The sequence below is a fragment of the Natator depressus genome, chromosome 4 (genome assembly GCF_965152275.1).
Source record: "Natator depressus isolate rNatDep1 chromosome 4, rNatDep2.hap1, whole genome shotgun sequence".
In the NCBI taxonomy this organism is placed as follows: domain Eukaryota; kingdom Metazoa; phylum Chordata; order Testudines; family Cheloniidae; genus Natator; species Natator depressus.
In genome coordinates, this window is record NC_134237.1 from 136067496 (window position 1) to 136093045 (window position 25550).

General features: G+C 50.5%; 1 protein-coding gene across 1 annotated transcript; it reads right to left on the bottom strand.

The window, feature by feature from the left end:
• Positions 1-361: 361 nt before the first annotated feature.
• LOC141986023 (homeobox protein notochord-like) lies at positions 362-3418 on the bottom strand. Its single transcript, XM_074950187.1, has 3 exons — positions 3100-3418; positions 2798-2982; positions 362-920 (listed from the first exon to the last, which is right to left on the bottom strand). The coding sequence occupies exons 1-3, from the start codon at positions 3416-3418 to the stop codon at positions 717-719; spliced, it is 708 nt and encodes a 235-aa protein (XP_074806288.1). The 3' UTR covers positions 362-716.
• Between the last annotated feature and the right edge of the window lie 22132 nt (positions 3419-25550).

The window sequence follows — 25550 nt, forward strand, 5'->3', positions numbered from 1 at the left end:
GTAAATCTCTCAGCCCCACCAGTTTTGATTCTTATCCTCTGATTTAGAGGGCGTGTTAAAGGAGCGAACCCAACATCTCCATATTTGTCCATTATCTTATTCTTTTGCCAGAATGAAGCTGTTATTCCTACTATGCCCCGCTCATCGAGAATCCATTCTGTTCGGGGGTGGGGGGAAGTGCCTTTATTTTATCTCCCCGCTTCACCAAAAAGTTTTGTTGTTTATACAAAGAGCAGCTAGGCAACGAGAAGTCATGCCAGTAAGACGAAAAAAAATCCTGCAAGTGCGTTACCATGAACAAAGAGAGGCAGCGTTCCAGGCTAAATCAGAGATTTATTATGAAGGGGGTGGGGGAGGAGGGGTTGTTAAATAAATAAGAAGGGGGCGATGACTTTGGGATACATTTTTATCCTGACACCGATTCAGAGAAGCCTACTGAGTTTTACATTACAGAGCCAATGACTACGTAATTCACACGTAGGTGCCCAGAGCCCAGTGACAGGCCTGGTGTAAGAACCTGAGCCGGCTAGAGTAGCAGAGTAATTGTGTTTCATTTTTTAAACAATTGCATAAATTAATCTATTTTTGCACTGCAAAAAATAATCCCTACACTGTATATATTATATATGCATGTTGCCAGCTATAATACAGTATGTACAGGGGTGAGGACCCGAAGCACAGAACAGGAGAGTCTGTCCAGAGAGATGTGCAGTAGATTACTCCAAGTGAGGGGAGGACAAACCTTCCTGATCATTGGTAGATTCCTTGGTAAAGTCCCTGTCCCCTTCCTCTCCCTGGTAGGTCTGCGAATCCTGGCTCCTTTGGGGAGTGGCCAGACCCATCTTCACCAGTTTGGCTTGTTGCTGTTCCAGGCTCTGCTTCCTCCACTTAATCCGTCTGTTCTGGAACCACACTTTTACCTTTGGAAGAGAAAACGCTTCACTTTTAAAACCCAGACTCTACCAGGGACCTTCGCTAAGCAGATCTAGGATACATCTACACTGCCGCGGCTGCACCGTGATGTGGGCAGTGTAGACATACTTTATTGCCGGGGGAGAGCTCTCCCGGCGATAACCCCTCCCCCCCCCGAATGAGGGGTGGTCGCTTTATTATTTATTTATTATTTATAAAGGGCTGTCTACACTGGCACTTCTCAGCACTAAAACTTGTCACTCGGGGGTGTTTTTTCACAACCCGGAACGACTAAAGTTTTAGCGCTGACAGGGGCAGTGTAGACACAGCCCTAGTAACCTTGGAAGGGCTCAGATGCTGTGGTGACGGGCACCCGTGCAAAACCTGAGGTAGATGGAGCTTCAGAGACACCTCCCTGCTTGAAAAGTTTGTGTGGAGGTGTGGGAGAGGACAGCCAGCCCCCTCTGCCTCCCCTCATGGATCCCTGTCTAACAGGCCCATCCGAGGGCCCCATCCTGTGCCGATTAGCTGTCAAACTCCCATTGGTTTTGGTCAGATCAGGATCAGTCGAAATACACATTTGACTAGTTGCTGGAGAGAGCCAGTTATCCCTGAATGGGGGTAAAGGGGTGTTGACTGACTCAGGAGAGCTGGGTTTGATTCCTCCCTCCTGTGAGAAGCTGAGAACCTAGGCCGAGATCCTCAGAGTTCTTTAGGTGTCTAATTCAAATTGAGTTCAATGGGCATTAGGTACCTAAATACCTTTCAGGATCTGGGCCCTAACCATCAGCTGGATCTCATCAGGGCAGCTTGCCACGGTAGCAGCATCCAGGAGTGTTTAGTGGGGAATGGTCCAATGGTTAGTCTGGGGTGAATTCCCTGCTCTGCTACAGGCTTGTCTGTTCCTCAGTTCCCCATCTGGAGAAGAAGGGGAATAGTACTTTGTCTTGTCTATTTAGATTGTAAGCTTTTGGGGGAAGATAGTGCTTCTGACCAGGGGTCCTATAGCACCTAGGATAACGGGACCCAGTTCCTAAGCGGAGCTGTTGCTGCGATATAAGCAATAATACTGGGCCCTGCTTTGGAGAGCTCAGACTTCAGAGACTTTTTACTATCCCAGACCACAGCAAGAGAAATAGGTACAAAACATCCAGCTTTTAAGAGCCTCTGGAACCAAAGTCTTCCCCGCTTACTCCCAGTGAGTAGCACCTTGAGCCACAGCCATTGAGCTACTCAGAGAGCCTGATCCAAAGCCCTGGAGCCAGCAGGAGAAGTCCCATCTACTTCTGTGGGCTCTGGCTCAGGCCCAGAGTAAGGAGGGCAGAATCAAGCTCACAGAGGTTTCCACATTGTTCCTGGATGGGAGCTGCTGCTGGAATTCTCCCCTCCACCCACCCCGCTCCCCCCCATTTGTTCTCAGGGGCTTTATTCAGTCTGGCTTGGGCTCCAGAAGGTTTCTACTCCCCTTCCCTTGGGAGGTTCTTATGTATACAGTCACTTGACTTCCCCCTTTCTCCCCCCCCCATAGAAAAGCTAGAGAAAGCCCATGGGAGAGTGAATCCTGCACTGGGGGGTGGGGGGTGGAGAATTGGGAAATGCTCCATCTTGCAGCCCTTATTTGGAGGAAAACTTGTATTGAAGTCAACGGGAATGTGTGCCCAACTCCAGGGAAGATGCAGAGAAACCTGTGAAGCCTATGTAGGGCTCAAGCCCTGGGTGGCTTCATCTGTCCCTTTCTGTCCCCCTTGGAGCTGGACACACTGGGGATCCAGGCCATGGGTCAGGCCACTTTGCAGATGGAGGAGGCTCTATCCTCCTGGGTTCCCCTGGCACTGCCATCCCTACCATCTAGGTACAGGGCTGGGGGAGAGACAGCTTGTCTTACCTGCTCCTCGGTGAGGTGGAGAGCGGAGGCCAGCAGACACCGCTCGGTGCCCACCATGTACTGCTGCCGGGCGAACTCCTTCTCCAGCCGGGCCAGCTGGTCGCTGCTGAAGATGGTCCTGACCCGCTTGGATTTGCCCGACTTGGCTCTGAAGCCTGGGAAGCAGCATTTGGAGAGCAGATACCCTGTGCGTAAAGACGAAAGAGCTCAGAGGAGAGGCGCGGGGTGCGTGGCCACGAGTGGGGGGCCCTGGCCGGGGCGGGGGGAGCGGTGGGGAGAGTCGGGGGACATCAGGCTCTTACCTGGGGCTCTGAGAGGGGCCCGCCAGCCCGGGTAGCAGACGGGATAGAGCGGCCGAGGCTGCAGGAGGGGATGCGCCTGGGCGCACAGCTGGAGCGCACCGCCCGGCCAGGCGCTGTCTGGCCAGACGGGGTCCCAGCGCCCGGCGCCAGGAGGCGGGGGCGGCGGCGGCGGCGAGGGGTCTGCCCGGCCCAGGAGAGCATTGATGGTGAAGGATTTCCCCGCCGGAGCCTTGGGGGAGTGTCCGGGGAGCTGGGGGCCGGGGTGAGTCAGCAGGGCAGGAGCGGGCAGCCCAAAGGGCAGCAGGGTCGTAGTCAGCATGGCCAGGCTGTGCCAGAGATCGGCGAGGGGGTCCCTGCACCGGGAGGAGGCGGAGGCGGCAGGTGAGGGGCTGAGCGCGCTCCTGGCCTGATCATACAGACAGGCCAGCCCCGCTCCCTCCCTTATATCCGGAGCAGGGACCCTGAAGTGCTAATGGCTCCTGCTGAGCTTTTGTTCGCCCCTAAGTAGCAGATGAAAAAGGTGTCCGGACCAACAAGGGATCCAATTAATGGATGGGCCGGGGAGCTGGAAAGGGGGGTGGGGTGAGATCCACTTGACAGGAGCTTCAGAAATCTCCCAAGATCCCAGGGTCGCTGGTGGGGTGCCCCTTGGGTTTACACACACACAAACCTCCAGAGTCACTTCCATCCCATTGTTTCCAATTTGTCAACTCCGGTGGAGCTGCCAGCCCATGGATATGGCAACAAACGGGAGCTGGGGGGAGAGGTTCTATGTACATAAATCCAGGAGGCAAAGCGCCCCAAGGTCTCCTCTCTCCCAACCCCCTTTTCCTTGCCAATTTCTGCCCTGGTTTCTTGGTTGGAAATATGCCACCCCCAGAGCCAGAGTTAGGGCAGTGGAAGGGGCCCATAGGCCTGGAGAGTAAGGAAGCAAAGCTTGGCTCACATGGGAACACTCTAGCTTCCGGGGACTTCCTCCTGGGGAGGGGAATGCAGGCGGCAGTGTTATTGGTGGCACCGATTTATATCTTCATTTGAGGTAGTGATTCCTTTGCTTTCCCTTGTGCCTCACTCCCCTCTCTCGCTTGATGCCCTCTGCATTTGGGGGCTCTTTGTTCTTATGAATTAACCCTTTAGGGTCGGATCCTGTCCCCCTCTCCCCCCACTCATGCCGAGAAGCACCTTGCTTGATTTCAGTGGGACAACTCGCAGTGTGTGGCGATACTCAGTGTGCATAGGGGTGGCAGAATCCGGCATTTCATGCGCCCAGACCCATGCTGCTGCTGCCCCTGTTACCATAGCATTTGAGCATTACCGTGAGGTAGGGAAATGCTTTTATCCCCATTTTACAGATGGGGAATTGAGGCACAGAGCGAATACAGCCCAGATCTGCAGAGGTATTTAGGCATCTAACTCAAGTTGAAACCAATGGGAATTAAGCATCTAAGTACCCTTGGGGATCTGCGTCTAAGTGACTTACCAAGGTCGCACAAGGAGTTTGTGTCAGGGAATTGAACCCAGGTGTCCCAGGCCAGCACCCAAACCCCTGCATCTTTTCCCAGCACTGGCTGCTGCTGCTACCTGGTCATCGTGGCGGGCTCCACTGATGGGATTCAGATGGTCATTAGGTTTTGAAATTCTGAAAATTGTACACCTTTCCCTAATGAGCTGGGAAAAGTCACACCTCCGTCCGGGGCCCTGCGGGGGCGGGGGCTGGCCCCAGTCAACAGACTCCAGCGTGGCTTTCTTTTTATTGGGGAGGAAATGGGAGTTGAGGGAGAGAGCAAGCCAGGGCCCAAAACATCTGCAAAGCGTTTCCCCCTGCAAGGCCAGGCAAGAGACAGTGTAATGTCCCACCCCCCCACCCCCCTCCGTCTCCCCTTAGCTTTGGTTTCACTAGGTTCCAGGGACCGAGCCTGCTGAGGGGAGAGGCCCGCCATAAAAGCAAGGGAAATGAAGGGCCCACTCCCAGAGCTGAGAAAGTCATTATGGGGCTCATTTGAGGCAGCGCCTTCTCTTGATTGCTTTGCTCCTGACACATAGGTGGAAGTGTCCTCTTCTGCAGCTGCAGTGCAACACACACACACACACACACACACACACACCCCAGGGTGGCAGGAATCACAGGTTGGGACACCTGCAGACACACGCACACACAAGGCAGGAATCACAGGTTTGGGGAGGAGAGGGCTGGGAGGTTTGCTGTTGTCTTCCCAGTTTTAATCTGCTCATTAACGGGCTTTGGTGTTCCCAGGGGGTTGCCCTCTGCTCCTGCTCACGCTGCCCCCTCTTGGGCTCCCATTATGGCCAGGGGTGTACGCTCACCCCAGGCCCTTTGACCCCACTGCAAATGCTCCAGGTTTCCCCACCCCCGAGGAGCACATTTTAGGGCCGGATGCTGCATTCCTTGCCCATTGATGCTAAGGGAAAATAGACAATGCAGGATGGGGCCCAAAGTTACCAGGCTTTCAATCAGAGATAGGGATGCCAGTGTCGGTTGGACGTATACCTGGAGGTTTCATCCCATGACATCGTCTCTCATTAAAGATTAATCTTTGATTCCTGGAGACTTCAGGACAAACCTCCCCACCCTGTTCTCTTTCTGCACCAGATGTGGGGGAAGTAAGGCCCAGATCCTCAAAAAAGCCTAAAGGCACCAATGGGAGTTAGGCACCAAAACACCTTTGAGGATCTGGGCCTGACTGTGTACAACTCAGGTTCAGCAACCTGACTGTTCCTCAGCGTCTCGGTGGGGTGGAGGCGGATTTGAAAATACAGAGTCAGTGGGACACGTCCACCCCGGGTGTAAACTCCATCGCCATCAGTGATGTCCCCCCAAGGAGGGATTTGCTCCAGCTGCAATTTGAAGAAGCCATAAAAGTTCAAGGTGGCCGCCCCACAAGTGAAGAGCCAGCTTGGGCTCGGTTGTCTTGCTTTTTATCTTTGCGGGGAGCGTCCAGCATCTGCTGCGGGCCGATGCAAATAAAGGCCTGTGTGAGAGGCGAGATGAAAGGGCAGCCTTGCAAAGCAGATATGTCATTATTAGTTCTTAATTACCAGCCTTGAAAGGCCCGAGATAAAAAGGAGTACGGCTCCTTTAAAAGGGGGAGATGGGCATGCTCACCCCATTTCATTCGTGTGTACTTTCCCTTTTCAAAACAAGGCAGCTCAGCAAACTTTGCCCCCTCCTCGTCCCAAATCCAGGGGGGTTACACACCTTCAAACGCTTGTCCAGAGCAGCAGCCCCCTGTGACTGCCGAGCTTCCAAATTACTTTTCCTCCCTGACATCCCCTTGCAGAAGAGATGGGCAAACACAGCCGTGTTTGGCGGGTCAACAGATCTTCCGAGCCCCTCCCCTTGTCAGCCCCACACCTTGCTGGGCAAGTGAATGGAGGGGAAGCTACCCTGGCCTCAGCTTTGTTTACAAGAGATGTGTCTCTCTCTGCTCTCCTCCTCCTCCGGGAACAGCTGGGCTCCCACCTGCCCCTTCCCTTTGGTACTAAAACTGCCCCTCTCCCCATCCAGGCTGCAAACAGAAAGCTGGCACATGGACCAGCGTTTTCTGCTCGTAGCATTTCAGCTCAGCTGTTCAGGCTTCAAGCTAGTGGGTCAGGACTTTCCTGGCATCGGGAATGGGGCTTGGCTCTGCGGTTTTGGTTTGCGTCTTCATACATAGGCAGCTTTAATGGGGGCAGGAACAGGCCCCAAAATGATTTCCCTGCACTATGCTCCATCTCTCAGCCCTATGTCATGTATCCATCTGGTTCACTACAGCGCATACTGCAGACCCAGCTTGCAGGCTCAGCAGTGCTGCCCAGCAAAACATTCAGGTGGATTTTCCTTCTCCCCAGGTCCGTTTTGCACACAGAGTGGAAACCCCTTTGCACCTCTCGCACTTCTGGAATTGGTCCAGTTTGCCATGTGAACCTGTAACACTTGGGGAGCTGGTGCTGTTTGGAATGCAGAGGCGCTGTTCTCAGACCTCCCTCTCCTCCCATGCTGGTCCTGTTTCATTTATAGCACCCAGGCAGGTGGCGTGGCCTTTCCTTTTTGCAATAAAACACACAGACATCTGTCCACTCCTCTGCCCTGGAGAACGGGACAGCTTCAGCTCATGCTAACCCATTCACTGGGTTTATTGCCGGTTACAGTAAACCAAACAAAAACATAACATCCAGGGGAAGAAGCACCATGCTAAACCACATCGTCAGAGCGGATTCCGGGCGGTATCGGCAGCCTTGGATGGGGCAATTTTAATAGCAGTTCTGCCATTTTTCTTAAGTGGAAGCAGGGTGGGACCCAGAAGTCGACTCATCTGTCCTAGACAATTTGTATCCAACCCTCTCACTCACCCCCCGGGGGTCTGAACCTGTCCTGCCCTTGTCTTTGCAAAGCCACAGCCCCCTTGATTTGCCTGTATGGAGACCAGACTAACCCAGAACCTTCTATCTGCCCCATGACCGTTTTATATGCAGAGATGGGACCTGACAGTGTTTTAAGTGGGGGGAGGGTGTGTGTGGGGGGGTCATGTTGTAGTGCACAGGAGTCTCACAGTCTGTCTGGCTTTCGAGGGACGCAGCTAACAGCCCTAAACTGTCTGTTGAAAACTCCCTAAAACATTCAGGTCAAACGACTTTCTTTCCCTTTGCTTCCCTAGTTCAGCGGCTCTCGGTTCCTTGCTGAGATCCTGAGGTGGCAGCATTAACCCCTGCATGTGCGCTTCCTCAAGGGTTTGTAATCCCCTTTTAATTACATCACCAAATAGGTCTCCTCCATCCAGGCCAGATAGCTGCAAACAATGGCATGTGTTTTCCCAAGGGCACAGGAGGTTGTATGGCTGTGTGGGAATCGTTCTCTTTTGCTTGATCTTTGTTGGTTTCAGCTCTGGGACAGAGATGTTAGGAGGCCCTGTTTTACTTACCCAGTATTATTTATATTACAGGGCTAGGTGCTGTACATGTGCACGGTGAGAGACTGTCTCTGCTCCTCCCTCCCCCCAGAGTACAACCTCAATAGACAAGCCGATCCAAGAAGAAACAGAAGAACAGAGATCACCCAACAGGTCAGTGGTAGCGTCAGGCCTAGCTCCCAGGTCTCCTGAGTCCCACTCCAAGGCCCCGTCCACTGAACTGTGCAGGTCCCAACGGATTTGCTCAATACCGACTTTCACAATCTGTAAGTGATGCTGAGTTCCTTGTGCCACCCATTGACCCAGCTGACAGTCAGCCCATCTTCTGCACCCCAGCTGCAGCCTTCTCGGGTCTGCCTCCTGCATCCCTTTTAGAATACCCCAGTGCCGATGGCTCTTGTGGGCCATTGTAACCCAGCCCCCTCCAGAGCTTGTCATCACTGCAGCAAGCTGCACAGGGGAGCTTAGTGCACGAGGCTGGGCATCATGCAACCTTGGTTCTCTTCTGGACATTGCTGCTGACTCCCTGTGTGATTCTGGGCAAATCGCAAAGGCATTTAGGCTCCTAATGCCCATTCATTTCAATAGGAGTTAGGTGCCTAAATGCCCAGGAGGATCTGGGCCGAACTCTGTTGAGGATCGGGTCTTCAGGAGCCTATGTTTCAGTGCAAGTCAATGGGGCTTCTTCGGTGAGTCTGAAAAGTGGAGCTCTGTGCCTCAGTTTCTCCATCTATCAGTTGAGGATAATGACAGTTCCTTTTCTTTGTAAAGCACTTCAGATTGTTACAGGGTGGCAAGAGCTCTGTCAGTGCACAGAGCATGGCCCTCATTTCCCTACAGGTACCTTTTTTCAGGGACCCACCTAATTTATTAAACATGAACTGTAACCTCACCCTGAACCCAAGCACTGCTAAAGTCTAGAAAGAAAAGGAGTACTTGTGGCACCTTAGAGACTAACCAATTTATTTGAGCATGAGCTTTCGTGAGCTACAGCTCACTTCACGAAAGCTCATGCTCAAATAAATTGGTTAGTCTCTAAGGTGCCACAAGTACTCCTTTTCTTTTTGCGAATACAGACTAACACGGCTGTTACTCCAAAGTCCAGAAAGCCTCCCCACCACTACCAACCCATTGGACCTGCAATGCTCGCCCACTGAGTGATCCCTTTGCTTTGGTTACCAACTCCTGTTGCCCCCCTCAGCATAACACTGCTTCTGCATAACACTGCACTCAACACGCTTGACTTCCTTAGCCACAGTTCAGCATGGCCTAATCGCCCATCCCTGGCACAGCAAGGGTTAAATAACAGCAGGGAGGTAGCCCTGCCCCAAGGTACCAGAGGAAAATGGACCTGATTTCATTGTTCCCTTTAACAGGCCTGCAATGGCTGGGTTATCTGCCCAGCAAAGATGATCATGATGGCTTATCAAAGGCGTGGGCCTGGGCCACCTGCATACGGTAGCTGATACAGGCCTCAATAGCCCATTCATGTCAGTCAGCTGGGGTGGGCTTTCTTTGATAACTGCACCTTGAATAGAAGCTGTCTGGGAGCTTAGCCCCTCCCCAGCTGTTTGTGTATTAACTGTCTGGTTTGAGTGCCCAGGCCTGGAAGACTTGTGACATCTTGTGTGGAAGCCAGAACCTGCAGACCTGTATTTCTGGCTCCCCTGTGTCTCCTGAGTGAGAATAAGGTCCAGACAGTGGGTTGCCAACTCTCCTGATTTGGTCCTGAGTCTTCTGGTAGTTAATTATTGTTTTCCTTAAAGCCCCAGCTCCTGGAGTCGAGTGGGTATGTGATGGTTTCCGCCTTCATTCTTAAAGCAAAGGTAACTTGCTAGCCCTCGTGGCTGAGGAGAAAGCTTCAAAATGAGACCCCAGTGCACCCAAAAGGCTCAAAAAGCAGAAGGCAAATAACAAGAACCCCAAAGCTATTATTGTTACATAATCTCATGATTTTAAAGCCACTCTCAGGATTTTTGCTGAGCCTGACTCAGGATTTTTGAATGTTTGGGGTTGGCCAGACTGCAAGGCCTTGTTCAGTCTAAAGCACTGAGCCCCCACAGTGCAGCCAGCCTGGTTTCCATCACATCGTACCGTACTGCTAATGGCTCACTGGCAGTGCTGCAGCAAGAATACGGATTCTTCTAGGGCAGGCACATCCAATGCGTGTGGTGTGGCCCCCTGCATCTGATCGTTTGAAAGGTACCAGGCAGAATATCCTGGCACATGAAGCTCTTAGAGGGAGGTAGTGCATCCTATACAGCACTGGATGGAGATTCTGGAGGCCTGAGTTCAATTCCTAGCCTGCTGTGTGGTTTAAATTAATTTAAACAATTACATTTAAGAGATGCGTTGTAATCTAATTGTTATTAAATAGATTTAAATTAGACACAACAATCGGAGGGATCTTATTGCAGGATCAGGGCTTAAATGAGCAAAAATGGACAATGGTAACAAATGACAAATAGGTACTATATGCATAATTGGCAAATGGCTTGTTATTTCCATTGAGAATTGCCCTATTTTTTGCCAGGTATCTCCCAGGCTACTCTGTCTATCTGCTTTCACCTTCTCCCCTCCCACCACCCTTCATCTGTTTGCTGTAGATTCTCTGGGGTGGGGGCCAATCTCTCCTGCGTCCCTTCTGGGGAGTGTGTGTGTTAATACATTCATCATAAATCAGTCTGTTTCTGAATGGATGGTGGCATGGACTTGTGAAGAAGACCCAGCATTGTGACTCAGGAAATCCTGGTTTCTGCTTCTAGCTCTGCCCCAGATGGCCTGTGTGCCTTGGTGGAAGTCCCTCCCACCTCTCTGTACCTCAGTTTCCTTATCTTTCCATGGATGATAATTCTTCCCTGCCTGGGGGGAGGCATTGGGAGACTTAATTAATTAGCGTTTGCAAAGAGCTTTGCCATCATGAGCTTGGAAGGTGCAAGGTATCATTATTTAACAACAAGCATTGCCTTTCTGCATTTCATTAAGTAATAAAGAGCAGTTTGGAGGCCCATTGAGTTCTGCAGATTACACTTCTGAGTACTAGCCTTCCTAATTGTGAGCCAGAGCACCTCAATAATAAACAGGACAGCCCTTTTCTCTGCCAGGCACTCACTTCAGACAGCAAACACTTAGCTTAGCCAGTCCCCAAACAGTAGTCTTCATTAGTTAACAATTAGAGTGCAAACTGACTGACTATCCCTAATGGGTCTAATGCTTGCTCCCAAGGTGTAACCTCTTTAATCCACAGGGCCTTGGAGCAGAGAAGCTCGGAGCTAATTAATAACAATGATGGTCATTAGCAAGCCAATTGCATTTGGAGCTTGCCTAAGAAAGGGATGGGCTGAAGGTGAAATGCTCCATGGCATTTTGTGGATTGACCGTCTTGTTTGGCTATGCAGGCAAGAAAGTGAAGTCTAGAGGTTAGATAGAGGCCTGGTCTCCTTGCTTTGGGATTTTTATGAGACTTTTTGGTTCAGTCTGCCCTGGAACCAGAAACCACAACCCCTCATGCCCATTTGCTGACCTACTACATCTTCCAGTGTCTACCTACTGCATAAACAACGAGGAGTCCTTGTGGCACCTTAGAGACTAACAGATGTATTTGGGCTCCTCGTTGATTTTGCTGATACAGGCTAACTCGGCTACCCCTCTGAAACCTGTTACCTACTGTGTGGTATCTAGCTGTCTATTGTACCTACTGCATAGATCTACTCATTGTATCTATCTACTGCACCTGTCTAGTCACTGTCATCCATTCCATCCACCCATTAACTGTCCAGCTATCTAAATTCTATGGCTTTCCTACTAAATAATATCCTCTAGCTCCATTGAGGATTACAGTTATCTTTTGGTACCTGATTATTAGAGATCCAGACCAAATTTACTGACTATATCAACAAGATGAGGGTCTAAATAAATCTATCACAACAAAGGCCCATTCCTGGTCCCACTGAATTCAGGGGCAAAATTGCCATTGACTCTCATGATATAAGACCAGATCCCCCAAAAAAGAGTCAAAATGTTTCTTTTTCTTTTCTTAGTTCGTGTAAAAAATGGGTTAGGCAGAAATCAACCCCCACCACCAAAAAGAGAGAGAAGTTCCCCAAAAGCAAATACCCTAATAATAATATTAATTAATTAATACCTAGGTCTTGTCTAGCACTATTTAGCCACAGATCTCAAAAGGCTTTACAAAGGAGGTCAATATCATTCTCTAATATGTGGCATGTTTGCCTGTTATGATCATGCACAGGGTTCAACGTTATTCCCTCAAAGGCTCCCCTTTCCAGCATTTCTCCAATTAATGTGACTTTGTTTTGAAGTGTGGCGGGGGGGGGGGGGGGGGAGGAATCAGTTTTAAAGTAAAACTTCAGTCTTCTTAGCACTTAACAGAGCATTATTTAGGGCACATATAAGTAACATATATTCCTGGTGTAACTCTAAAGATGTCAGTGGTGTTATGCCAGAGAACAATTTGATATTGACAGTTATTATGGGCCAGTCTGGGATCCCCTTTCCTCTAAGCACAGTTTGTGGTCCCTTTAAAGTCAATAATAAATCAACACATTTTCTGAATTCGCCGCCAGCATGGTGGAAGGCTGGTTCTTGTGGTTAGAACTTCAGCAGGACAGCTCCTGTGAGTTGGGGATTCACGGTCTGGCCTATGAGACTTTTCTCTGGCAAGGTGCAATACAGAACTATATCAGCTGTGAGATGAGCAAGAACAGAGTGAAGCCAACAGGAGGAAGCAGACAATATGCTAACAGGGTGCCATCAATGCTTAATTTGTGCCAGGGCTGAGCCCCGGCATGTCTAGGCTTGGCACTTCATAGCCCTGGCACCTCCGGGCTTGCCGCATCAGTTATGAAAATAAAAAAATTCCTTGAGCCCTGGCACCTCTTTCATTACAACTTAAGCACTGGGACCACGTAGCCCAAGTTGTCCATGCAGCCATCAGCATCACTTACTTTGTGCCCTTGTTGCTTAATATGCAAACTGTGCAGGGAAGGAACTTAGGACAGGGGTTCAATTCCTTGCTCTGCCACTACCTGCCTATGCAACCTTGGGCAAGTCACTTAGCCTCTCAGGCCCTAGTCTAGGCCCCAAATGTCACTGAAATCAATAGAAATACCAAAGTATCTTTGAGGATCCCTGCCTTGGTTCCCCACCTGTACAATGGAGCTGATAGCACTGGCTTATCCAGTGGGGGGGTTGTGTGGATAAATATATTAAAGATCATGTGAAATGCTTTGAGACCAAATGCTGTATAAGTAGGGTGACAAGATAGTAAGTGTGAAAAATTGGGACACTTTTTTTCCCCCAAAGGTGGGGGGTAATAGTTGCATATATAATACAAAGCCCCTAATATCCGGACCGTCCCAATATTATCTGGTCACTCTAAATATCAGGGCTGTTTTTAATGGTCTTCAAATAACGGGTAACCAAACAGCATGAACAGCTGCAGAATGATGAGTGGATGCCTCAGTTCATTTCCCAACACACACTGTTCTGTTCTCTCTCTATCCCGTTATCTGTGCCTGCCCCGACCTTTCCCCTTCCATAGAGCTACCAGAATCAGAAAAGTTCAACACCACCGAGATGACATGAAAGGTCACAAATGGACCAACCCAATGATGTTAACAGGTGCTATGTAACCCAGCACTGGTCTGTTCTCTCAGACTGCTGGCCGGAAATGAAGTCTTTGTAATAATCTGGGATGGGCCCAAGAGACTGCAGTGAGCTAGCAAAGATGGTTTGGGTTTTGCAACAACTCTCTGGCCAGGTTCGAGGATTAACCCTGTTATGTGTATTATAGTAATGCCTAGAAGCCCAAACTGGGGTCAAGGCACAGAGTAAGAGACACAGAGTAAGAGAGAGTCCCTACCCCAGAGAGCTCACCATCCAAACTGACAAAACCAACAAAGGATAAGAACATAAGAACGAGCATACTGGGTCTGACCAAACGTCCATCTAACGGCCTGTTTTCCGACAGTGGCCAATGCCAGGTGCCCCAGATGGAATGAACAGAACAGGGAATCACCAAGTGATCCATCCCCCGTCGCCCATTCCCAGCTTCTGGCAAACAGATGCTAGGGACACCATCCCTGCCCATCCTGGCTAATAGCCATTGATGGACCTATCCTCCATGAATTTATCTAGTTCTTTTTTGAATGCTGTTATAGTCTTGGCCTTCACAAAATCATCTGGCAAGGAGTTCCACAGGTTGAGTGTGCGTTGTGTGAAAAAATACTTCCTTTTCTTTGTTTTAAACCTGCTACCTATTAATTTCATTTGGTGTCCCCTAGTTTCTTGTGTTATGAGAAGGAGTAAATAACATTTCCTTATTTACTTTCTCCACACCAGTCATGATTTTATAGAACTCTGTCATATCCCCCCTTAGTCATCTCTTTTCCAAGCTGAAAAGTCCCAGACTTATTAATCTCTCCTCATACGGCAGCTGTTCCATATCCCTCATCTTTTTTTTGCCCTTTTCTGAACCTTTTCCAATTCCAATATAGATTTTTTGATATGGGGCGACGGTATCTGCACGCAGTATTCAAGATGTGGGGGTACCATGGATTTATATAGAGGCAATATGATATTTTCTGTCTTATTATCTATCCCTTTCTTAATGATTCCCAATATTCTGTTTGCTTTTTTGACTGCTGTTGCGCATTGAGTGGATGTTTTCAGAGAACTATCCACAATGACTCCAAGGTCTCTTTCTTGAGTGGTAACAGCTAATTTAGACCCCATCATTTTATATGTATAATTGGGATTATGTTTTCCAATGTGTATTACTTTGCATTTATCAACATTGAATTTCATCTGCCATTTTTTTGCCAGTTACCAGTTCTGAGAGATCCTTTTGTAGCTCTTCACAGTCTGCCTTTGACTTAACTAACTTGAGTAGTTTTGTATCATCTGCAAATTTTGCCACCTCACTGTTTACCCCGTCCCTGGAAGGGAAACTGAGTCACAGCGAGGGGAAGTGACTTGCACAAGGGTGTACAGTGCCTTTCCTATGAGAATCTCCTTTTTAAAGTGTGTGCCTCCCCCCACCCTTTACGGGCACACTAAGGGTATGTCTACACTGCAATTAGACACTAGTGGCTGGCCCATGCCAGCTGATTCAGGTTAAGAGGCTCGGGCAAAGGGGCTGCAGCCCAAGCTCTGGGACCCACCAACCTCACAACGTCCTACAGCACGGACTCCAGTCCAAGCCCAAACATCTAGACCACAATTAAAGAGCCCCTTAGCCTGAGTCAGCTAGCAAGGGCTAGCCATGGGTTTTTAATTGCAGTGTAGACTCAGTTAGAGAGGGGAAGTGACATGACCAAACCTGCGCAGTGAGTCACTGGTACAGATGGCAACTGAAAGCTGAAGGGGCCTGTGAGGTGGAAGTTCTATAGTCGTTGGTCCAAAGTTATGGTTCAAGCTGAGGGCCATTCAGGATGCATCGCTGAGCTATCAGTCCCAAGTGTCACTTGGATAATCCATTTACCAGCGAGAGATTGGTCTGTCAGCTGGCAGAAATCGCTGGATAAGCAATTCTCAGGTCATTCTTAGGGAAATACTCCAGTTATAAGGCCTTAAACGTACTCAGCGGCCTGCATTAAATTAGATGGTAGGTCTCTGCATCACAGAAACAGGGATCCCTGTTGACAGCAGAGACAGGGAGGTGGATGTGGTTTGGAGGTGTCTGGACTGGGGGTTCCAGCCATCGTCCCTAGCTGAGAAGCCAAATATGGACTGGGCCATAGGAAATGCTAGGCGTGCTCCTTCCTGCTCAGGGTTGGGGTGTTGACACTTGGGGTGGAAGTGGAGTAGCATGGCAGGTCCAATTGTAAACCACTGGTCAGGGTGTGATAGGGGATCCTTGCTATAGGTGATCCACAGAGAATATGAGTCTGATCCAGCTCCCAGCTGGAGCTCTGATCTCTTTAGCTCAAGCCGGTGAGACTTACACTTATATACTCCGGAAGGCCTCTGGTATTGGCTAAGATGGCAGCAGTCACCTTAGTTTTGGTGCTGTCCATACTGTGGCTACATGGAGTCAGTCTATAGTGCTGGCTACAGCACCAGGTGCACTTTCAAAAGCTGAGTGGTATCAAAGCCTTTTTAAACACCGAAATCGCTTTCCTGTGGGACTGTGAGCTCTTTAGGGCAGGGCCTGTCATTTGCTGTTTGTACAGCGCCTAGCGCAACGGGACCCTGCCCTCGTCAAGGCCGCTAGGTGCTACTCCGGTACAAATTAAGTAATTGCACCAATAATAGTAATCAGCGCTATCATCCGACAGTTATATTCCATCTTTCGTCCCCAAGGTGCTTTATATACAAAGATCACTTCTCCCACCATTGAAATGCAGTCCCCTCTGAGGTGTAAGGCCAGATTCACAAAGATATTTAGGCACCTACAGAAACAGATCGGCACCTACTGGAATTTACAAAAGTGCCTAATCAAGTTAGGCACCTAATTCACTTAGGTGCTCGTGGAAATCCCACAAGGCACCTACCTGCCTCTTCCCGTGTCTAAATGCGTTTGTAACTTTGGCTCCAGCTGTCTGCCTGCTGACAGCAACACTGCAGAGCGGTTTAGGACGGGAAGTGAAGAAGGATCGCCAATCCAGTCGCAGGGGGAATTCAGGAAGGCAGACGGTTATGGGGATTTGCCCTGGGTATCCAGGGATAACCCTGATGAAAAACGCTACTGGTTCTTTAATGATCACTGTTGTGTTATTCCTTATGTCATGAGTTTTACATCCAAACCAAGAGATGGCACCTCCGTCAGCGTAGCACCAGGACTCAGCTTAGTACTGAGGCCCCCCACCACCCCCAATTATCACAACACCTAAAGGTTCTATTGTGTTAGGCGTTGTACACCTGCCTAGGAGGAGGTAGTCGTCCATGCCCCAAAGAGCTTTGCCATAGAAACAGGCAACAGTGAAAGAATGATCCCCATTGTACTGGTGGAGGATTGAAACACAAAAATGGAGTGACTTGCCCAAGATCACAGAGAACGGTTATGGAATAGCGAGAACTTGAACCCAGTTCCCTGAAGGCTTAGATAAGGGCCTTAGCCCCCAGACCATCCTGAGGGAGGGTGACTCAGCTGGGAAGAGTGCCACCTACAGAAATCCCAACACCATCTTCTACCACCTCCAATTCTCCATAGTCACCCATTCAGGTCTGGAACAGACCTGACCACGCCTGGTTTCCAAGAGCTGGCAAGTTCACCGGTCTGCAGCACACTAATTGCCAAGGTTCCTTCCTGGCTGATGGGTTACCCCTTACGTTGCTACAAAACACAAATGAGCTGTGGTGGGCCAGGGAGGCCTGGGTGGCCCTCTGTCACCATGGGTGATCAACTCTGCAAGCATAAGAGTGGTAAAAAATTGCCCACTAATTGTGCCTGCCCAGCGCATTTGCCAGTCAAACGCTGGGAAAACCAAAGCCCAGCTCGCTTGTTGTTGCCTCTGAACTTGCTGTCAGTAAAGAGCAAGCAGCATTATCCTGTCACCGAGATGCCAGGACATTCACATGGCTCCAAGTGCAAGATCTTGTCAAACGCCACACCCTGAGCACGGTTCTGCGTCTCACCGTTTCATTCCACGTGGGATGTGTGTAAGGGACACAGCCTGTGGGGATCCGTCTACACCGCAGCTGGGGGCGGGGGGTGATTCCCAGCATGGATAGACAGACGCGCACTAAAATGAGCAGCGTGGCTGTTGCAGCGTTGGTGACCGCTTGGGCTAGCCCCCCGAGTCCAAGCCTGTCCAAGCTCGGGCAGCTAGCCTGGGCCGCAACATCCACACATGTGTGTTAGGGGGGTGTAAATGCCAGTGCCATGCGTGTGTGTGTGTGTAAGCACCGACGTTTCAGGGCATCCACCCTGCCTGGCTTTTCCAAATACAGTCTTTTCCAAATGGTACATAGCCCGCACTGCAAACCACTCTGTGTGTGTGTGTGTGTGTGTGATTGTTAGCTCTTTGGGCCAGGGGCTGTCTTTTTATTCTGGGTTTGTACAGCGCCTAGCACCATGGGGTCTTGGCCCATGACCGGGGTACCTATACAAATAATAAATAGAGTGTGAGTGCTCATGTACATAGGGATGTGTGTGTTCATGTGTATGAGTTCTGTGTGTGTGTATGTGTGTGCGCGCACACGCGCAAACTGTAATGTAGTATGTGATCGTATTGCATCTGAGACAAGGCCCATGCGCTCAGCTGCAGCAAGACCATGAAGCCTTTCAAAACCCAGCAGGGCAGTTCTGAACTGGATTCTGAAACGGAGCAAGCAGCCAGGGGGTCTGCTTGAGGGGCTGGTGATGATGTGGATGAACTTCTTTGTCCAGCTGCGATGGACAGCAGCAGTGCTCTGACAACCCCGATGCAGTAGGAAAACCTGTATCCCCTTGCTAAACCACTATGGGTTGTTTCAGGGTGCCAGCCGCCATCAGAATGGATGGGATTCAGACTCAAGGATTTGCTGTGTTTATTTACCAGCAAGCTCCTCGCTCCTGTGTGTTCCTAGCTAGGGCTGTTTGTAATTCACACTTGAGGGGAGCTTCAGAACTGGGCTTCAGACAGAATCCTCTCTTTATTCTGCAGTTGACATTTTTATTTAAACGCCCTGTTTGTTTTTTATGGTAAGTCTATAGCCTTGGTTTATCTGCATGATAAATGTCGTCTTCCTGTTATTATTATTTAAAGGTCTAACAGCCTGGATCTGGGGGTGGAATGAATCCCTCTCTTAAGCATTTTAAGATATGCGCCTGGATTTCTTCCATCAATAAATCTGCCCTGGCAAAGGAGCGCACAAGGATGGCTTTCCTAGACAAGACTTGTAAGTAACTAGTTAATAGTCAGTGCCTTGAGCTGGTTAGTGGCCGCAAGGCAGAACATTTAAAACAGATACATGGAAATACTGTTTTTTTACACAGCAGATAATTGACCTGTGGAACTCACTGCCACAATATCTTATGGAGGCCAAGACTTTAGCAGGGCTCAAAAATAGAGGAGACATTTCTATGAATAATAAGAACATCCGCAGCTGCATAATAGAGGGTAAAAATACATAAAGGATATAAATCTTGCTGCAGGGCATAAGCCAACTGCTAACTCTTCAGCTCTAAGGAAGAAACTTATCTTACAGGAAGATTATTCCATAATTATTCATTATGTGGTTTCTTGCACCTTCCTGTGAAGTGCTTGGTGCTGGCCACTAGAGGAGACAGGATACTGGGCTAGATGGACTTGGGTCTGATCTGATCTGGCTATTCCTGTGTTCCTCGATTCTGGAGCAGTAGGAGGTAGGAGCATCAGGATTCAGGATTTCAAAGAATCTGCTTTTCTCCTTGTGATAAACTCAGAGGGACTTACCACACTGGTAAGTTTTACCATATCTTACTATAATAATGTTTATACCTTCAATGCAAGGCTCTCGAAGCACTTTACATGCATTAGTGAATCAAGCCTCACAACACCCTTGCAAGGTAGGGAAATGTTTTATCCCCATTTACAGATGGGCAAACTGAGGCACACAAAGGTTACATGGCTTCTCCAGTTCTCACACAAAGTCTGTAGTAAGCCTCATATCTCCTGATTCCCAGACCTGTGCTCTAACCACTAAGTAAGCCAGGTATCCAGGCATCCTGTTCAACTATATCTAATCAGATACATGTGAAATTAAGAACACTCACAATTATTTTGGAGGGGAAACCTTCCCTTCTATATAATCTATGTGTTCCCCACGCCACTTCCCTTCCCCTTTCACACCATGATCTGGGGCAATATCCTGTGTTCTTGATTTAATCATGACTTATTTATTGCACTTTAGCAGTCCCTGGGGGCGCCACTCATGGCCCAGGACCCCATTGTGCTAGGCACTGTACAATCCCAGAATGAAAAGCCGGTTCCTGCCTCAAAGAGCTTACGCACATGGTATGCTCCTAGGGGCAGGGAACTGACGTCTACATCTGTGGCGCTGGATAAATAATAATGGAGTCAGATGACTGCACCCTAATAGTTCAAGTACGCGACAGGTATGTCTACACTTTTGAGCTGGGGGTGCAGGGCCGTCCCTAGACATTTTGGTGCCCTACGCAGCCCCCCTACGGGGGGGGGGGCTGACCCCAAGCCTCCGTGGGGGGGCAGGCTGGGCCCAAGATCTGTAGGGGGCAGGAGCAGGCTTGGGGGGCAGGGGGAAACTGCCCCCCAGCATGAGCCAGCAGAGCGGAGCAGGTTGGGGCCGGGTCGCTCCACTTCCTGCCGCCCGGTGATTGCAGAGCGGGCCCAACCCCACACTCACTGGGTGGCGGGAAGTGGAGTGACCTGGTCCCCAGCCCGCTCCCTTGGCTCCCAGCCTTGGGACTCGGGGGGCTTGGGGGAAGCGCCCCCCAGCACTCACCGGCGGCATGGCTGGGAGCTGGCGGCACGGAGCGGGCTGGGGCCGGGTCACTCCACTTCCTGGCGCCTGGTGAGTGCAGGGTCGGGCCCGACCCCTGCTGCAGTTCCCCGGGACATAGCTCAGGGGAAGGGGTGGAGTGGGGGTGGGGTGGGGCAGAGCAGGGGCAGGGACTTTGGGAAAGGGGTGGCGTGGGGGCAGGGCTGGGGCAGAGTAGGGGTGGGAAGAAGGCAGAGCAGGGGCGGAGCGGGGCTGGGGCAGCTTTCTTGGCCGGCTCAGCCGGCCGGGGGATCGGGTTGGCCACTGGAGCAGCATGCAGCTGCACCAAATTGCCCCAAATTTCCTGGTGCCCTATGCTGCTGTGTAGTTTGCATATGGGTAAGGACGGCCCTACGGGGGTGTGATGCCCAGCGTGAGGCAACCCGGGCTTGCGCTGATCCGGCTAGTGTGCTAAACATAGAAATATAGCCGCAGCAGTGCAAACACTAGGAGGTGCTAGCCGTCCCCAGTACGTGCCTCGCCTTTTGGATGGGTATGTACGTGGGGCAGCTAGCTGCTCGCGCTACCAGGGCTATGGCCTATTCTTAGCGCACCAGCTTGCTCAGAGCTAGCACACCTTCCCGTTGGAAGTGTAGACGCACCCTCAGCTTACCTGAACTATGAGGTGCTGTCCTCTGACTCCCGTGTCATTTATATAGCACCGTAGACGGACATGATGGTTTCGATCACCCCCCCAGCACCAGTGTAGGTCAGTGCTCGATTACTGACCTGTTATGCACCTGTTATCCTGGGGTGGAGAACACAAAGGACATCTACTTTCCAGCTAGGCTGGGGAGGTTTTATTCGTGATTTTATAGACTCTACCCTAACACTGCAGCTGACCTGGAGGCCATAGCAAACCTCGTTAGGCACAGATGAGCCCGGCCCAGTTCGCCTCTCACTCATACCACTTTGCTTCATGGGCATTTACACCAGTCTGAGTGAGAGGCCTATGGCACCTGTCAGCTAGGTCAGCCCGTTGTTTTCCTCACTGCTTTGATAAGCCGCAAGTAAAGGCCCCGCTACCACAAAGTTGCACTGGTAATTGCACTGTAATTGTAACTGGTAATTGGCAAAGTTGCACCAGGTGTAATTTAATCTGGATTAGAGTCCATCAGGGAGAAAGGCTGAGGGGACACTCTTATTTCAGTTTAAGCCAGGCTTACTTCCATATAGCTAAAGGGCTTGTCTAGGGCTTGTCTACACACCAAAGCTATACTACCTTACCTATCCCAGTGCAGTTACAGCCATGTAACGCTCACTCGTGTGGACAGTTATTCCGGTATAAATAAGTTGATATGGGTCCAGCTATTCCCATATGGAAGGGGAATACGCTATAAGACATCTTTATCCAGGCGTAGCTGCTGGTCAGATATAACTACGTTGGTAAAAATCAATCAAGGTTCACACCCTTAGCCAAATACGTTATAAAACTGTGTGTGGACCAGCCTTTATCAATGAAGACCAGGTTTAAGCTAAACCCAAATCAGTGTCTACAGAGCAGTTTGCAGTGGTTTTACTCAGACCTGGTCTACGCACAGATTTTGTACGGCTATCGCTATTTGGGTCAGGGGTGTGATTTTTACCAATGCAGGTCGAGCAATACAACCCCTCGGCCCGGTCTACATGACAACGTTTTGCTGGGGTAGCTCTGTCAGCAAGGAGCATGGACAAACCAACCCTGCTAGCCAACATAGCTGTGTGGGCAAAACCCCCAGCGAAGATGCAGCTATACAGACAGAAGGATGCTGCTGTTGGCATGGTGAAGGTCGTTCAGGGAGCTGGTGCTGCAATGCCGGCCTATTCTCCATCTCCACTAGGGGGTTCTGCCGGCGTGGCCGTGTCGGCCAAGGCTCTGCATGGTCAGCCCCTTAGCGCTGATATATCTATACTGGTACAAAGGCACCTGTTCTAGTTCGTTCCCCTTCCATGCTCGGGGGTGCCTAGGCTTGTGTAGTTAAAGCGGTACAAGCCCGAAATTAAACTGGTGCAATTTCTGAGTGTAGACAAGGCCCAGGAAGGGGAGCAAGAACTATTTACCAGTGTCCCAACAGCCGGGAAGATAAGGAGTGATGGAGGGTAGTACCTGGAGTAACAGGATGAAATTAATAATAATACTTAGCCTTTTACAAAGTGTGGGGAGCGGGTCAGTATCATTAACCCTGTTTTATACACAGGGAAACTGAGGCACGGAGAAGGGCAGCAACTTGGCCAAAGTCAGCCAGTCGCAGAGCTGGGACTAGAACCGAGGTCCCCTGAGTCCCCAGCCAATGCGCAAAGGGAAGATTTAGGTTGAATATTAGAAGAAGTTTCCCAGCATTGGAACAGTCACCTCCAGGAAACGCTGGGCAGGACAGCAAAGACCACACAGGCCATAGCCCTGCAGAATGTGCCACAGGGGACATTCTGGGACTAGAGAGGTGGAATTATGTCATTTCTTGGGTCTTGCGACCCATCACCGCCTCCTGTAAGGGTCAGTTGAAAGGTGCAAATGCCCCCCCCAACCCGGGGCACCTTGCTGATGTTTATAGGTGGGGAAGGGGGGTTGGTTTCCTGATCTTTCGTGCTTCAGGGTGCCGACTGATTGTGGGAGATTGGCTTATGGCTGTTTTACCTCCATAACCACTATAGCAACCGACCTCACAATTTTCCAGGGTCTCTTTCAGGGTCTGGCACTGATCTGGGCTGCAGGGCCCCCACCCCCACGGGGCTGTGCAGCCCATAAACACCTCTTCAGGCATAGCTCTAAGAATTCCTCCAGCACTCCACACAAGTGCCCCTAATTACCTGGCAAATAGCGATCTTATCTGGGGCACGGCGCTGAGTGCCCTGGGATGGGTGCGGGGCAGGGGGGGGAGGGAGGGCAGTTTGCAAATGCCATTTAAAATAAAGACACCTCACTGCCATGAGCAAATGCCCCTCTGCCACCCCCTGCCTGAGACCCAGAGCGCAACAGGGGCAGGACCCCCAAGCCCTCACGCCCTGCCCAGGGCCATGGAGGGACCGGTGCAGGGACCCGGCTGGGCAGCGTGCACTCACTGTCTGGGGCGGATACTCCAGATCAGCTTCGCGGTGGGTTGGTTCGTTCTGAGGACGGAAGAGGCCTTGCTTTGACTCCAGCGGTACAATTCCCCCAGCACATCCTCCCTGGCCTGGGGGCACCTGTGCCCCTAGCGTAATGCCCACATGGAAGGGGAATAAACGACACCACTAGAGAGCACCTGGGGGCGCTCTAGGGGTTGTACTGGTAAAACCATCACACCCCCACACCCCCTCCCGCAAGTGAGCCAGCGAGGACAGTCCAACGACCGTGTGTAGACTGGGACTATAGTGTAAAGATTTTAGCCAAGCCGTGAGAACTGGAACGATTGTGAGTTCTGCAGCTTGTGGGAACCAGGGTGGGCTAGCATGAAGCGCACTGGGCTGGGACTCAGGAGATCTGGGTTCCAGGCCTGGCCTGCTGGAGGACTTTGGCCAAGTTGTTTTGCCCCTCAGATCCTCAAAGGTATTTAGGCACTTTCACTGATTTCAATGGGAGTTAGGTGCCCAAATACCTTTGAGGATCTGGGCTGTCGCCTCCCTGTGCCTCAGTTTCCCCATCAGTAAAATAGGGCCTGCTTGGTAAAGTGCTTTGAGATCTACAGATGGAAAGCATGAAATAAGAGCTAGGGATTATCAGAGCACTCAGAGCATGAGAAGGGTTGCAGAAGTGCATGGCAGATTAGTCCTTATTAACTATGTATGGTAGGGCCTGTCTCTTTGTTCTGTGTCTGTCCCGCGCCTAGCACCATGGGGTGCTGGTCCAGGACTGGGATTCCCAGGCACTATCACAATGCAAATAATACACAATAATATTTTGAAATGATAGGAGAGATTTTAAATGACTCATCACATTTGCCGGCAGTGACAAAGGCAAAGCCATGAGTTGCACTTACCCCAGCTTGAACCTGGGCTCAGGTCCCCCCGCAGTCACGACTTACAACGCTCCTTCTCTGTGTGAGGGGCTAGCACTGGGGCACTGTCTGGATGGAATCGGGGCAGCCCCCCCATTGTAGACATGGAGGCCTAAAGCTCCTGTATGTGTCTGTCCAGGCCCCTGGCAGGTCAGGGAGACAGACAGATGCTAAAGCTCTACATAAATCAACTGGGGGGTGAGTTTGCAGCGTGCCGTCTATCCAGGAGGATTTTAGAGCCGTTTTTCTCTGGCTTTGTTCATCAATGGCCCCTTCCCTCCAAGGATCTCGAACCGTGAACGAGATCTGCCTGACAGTCACGGAGAATTGGCACAGGCACGGCACCCCAGGCACAGAGGGCTCGGTGCCCTAGCAAGGCCATGCGCTGAATGCCCCTGGCGGCCAGGCAAATGGGGGCACTCAGCACCCACAGCTGAAGTGAAGCTGAGGCAATTTCCGTACCACTGTGCATGCCCCCAGATCCTAGTACCAGCCAGCAGCTCTCACCCACAAAGCAGAGTCCCACGCTCTTCTATTCCCTGCTAGAGACAAGGCCAGGGAGGCATTATCTTTTACTGGACCAACTTCTACTGGGGCAGGAGACAGGTTTCAGAGGGGTTGCCATGTTAGTCTGTATCAGCAAAAACAACAAGGAGTCCTTGTGGCACCTTAGAGAAGTGGGTTCTACCCCACGAAAGCTCATGCCCAAATAACTTTGTCAGTCTGTAAGGTGCCACAAGGATGCCTCGTTGTTTTGGGGGCAGAAGAGAAGCTCCCAGGCTCAACTTTTGAAGGTGCTGTGCAGGGCTCCTTTGACGCCAAGGACAGAGAGGTCAGACGTGGGGGGATCACTTTGTGAAAAGTGTTCCCCCAGGGGGAACAGGGGGATTTTGTCTATTGTCGTTTTTCTGGGCGCGTAAATTCAGATCTGGGTTAGACACTAAAAATCACAGAGTCAGTAAAGACACTGGATTTAGGGGGTATTACAACCATTGGCAACCCACTAGCCCCCCTGTGTGCTATGGCTGCAGAGGTGTTGACTGCCCACTCCACCGTGAATGGTCTCGTGCAACAAGTGTCAACTCCTTGTGCTAAAGAATCTGTTTCACCTTGTATTTAGCTGTACCACGCTGGTTACCTTTCC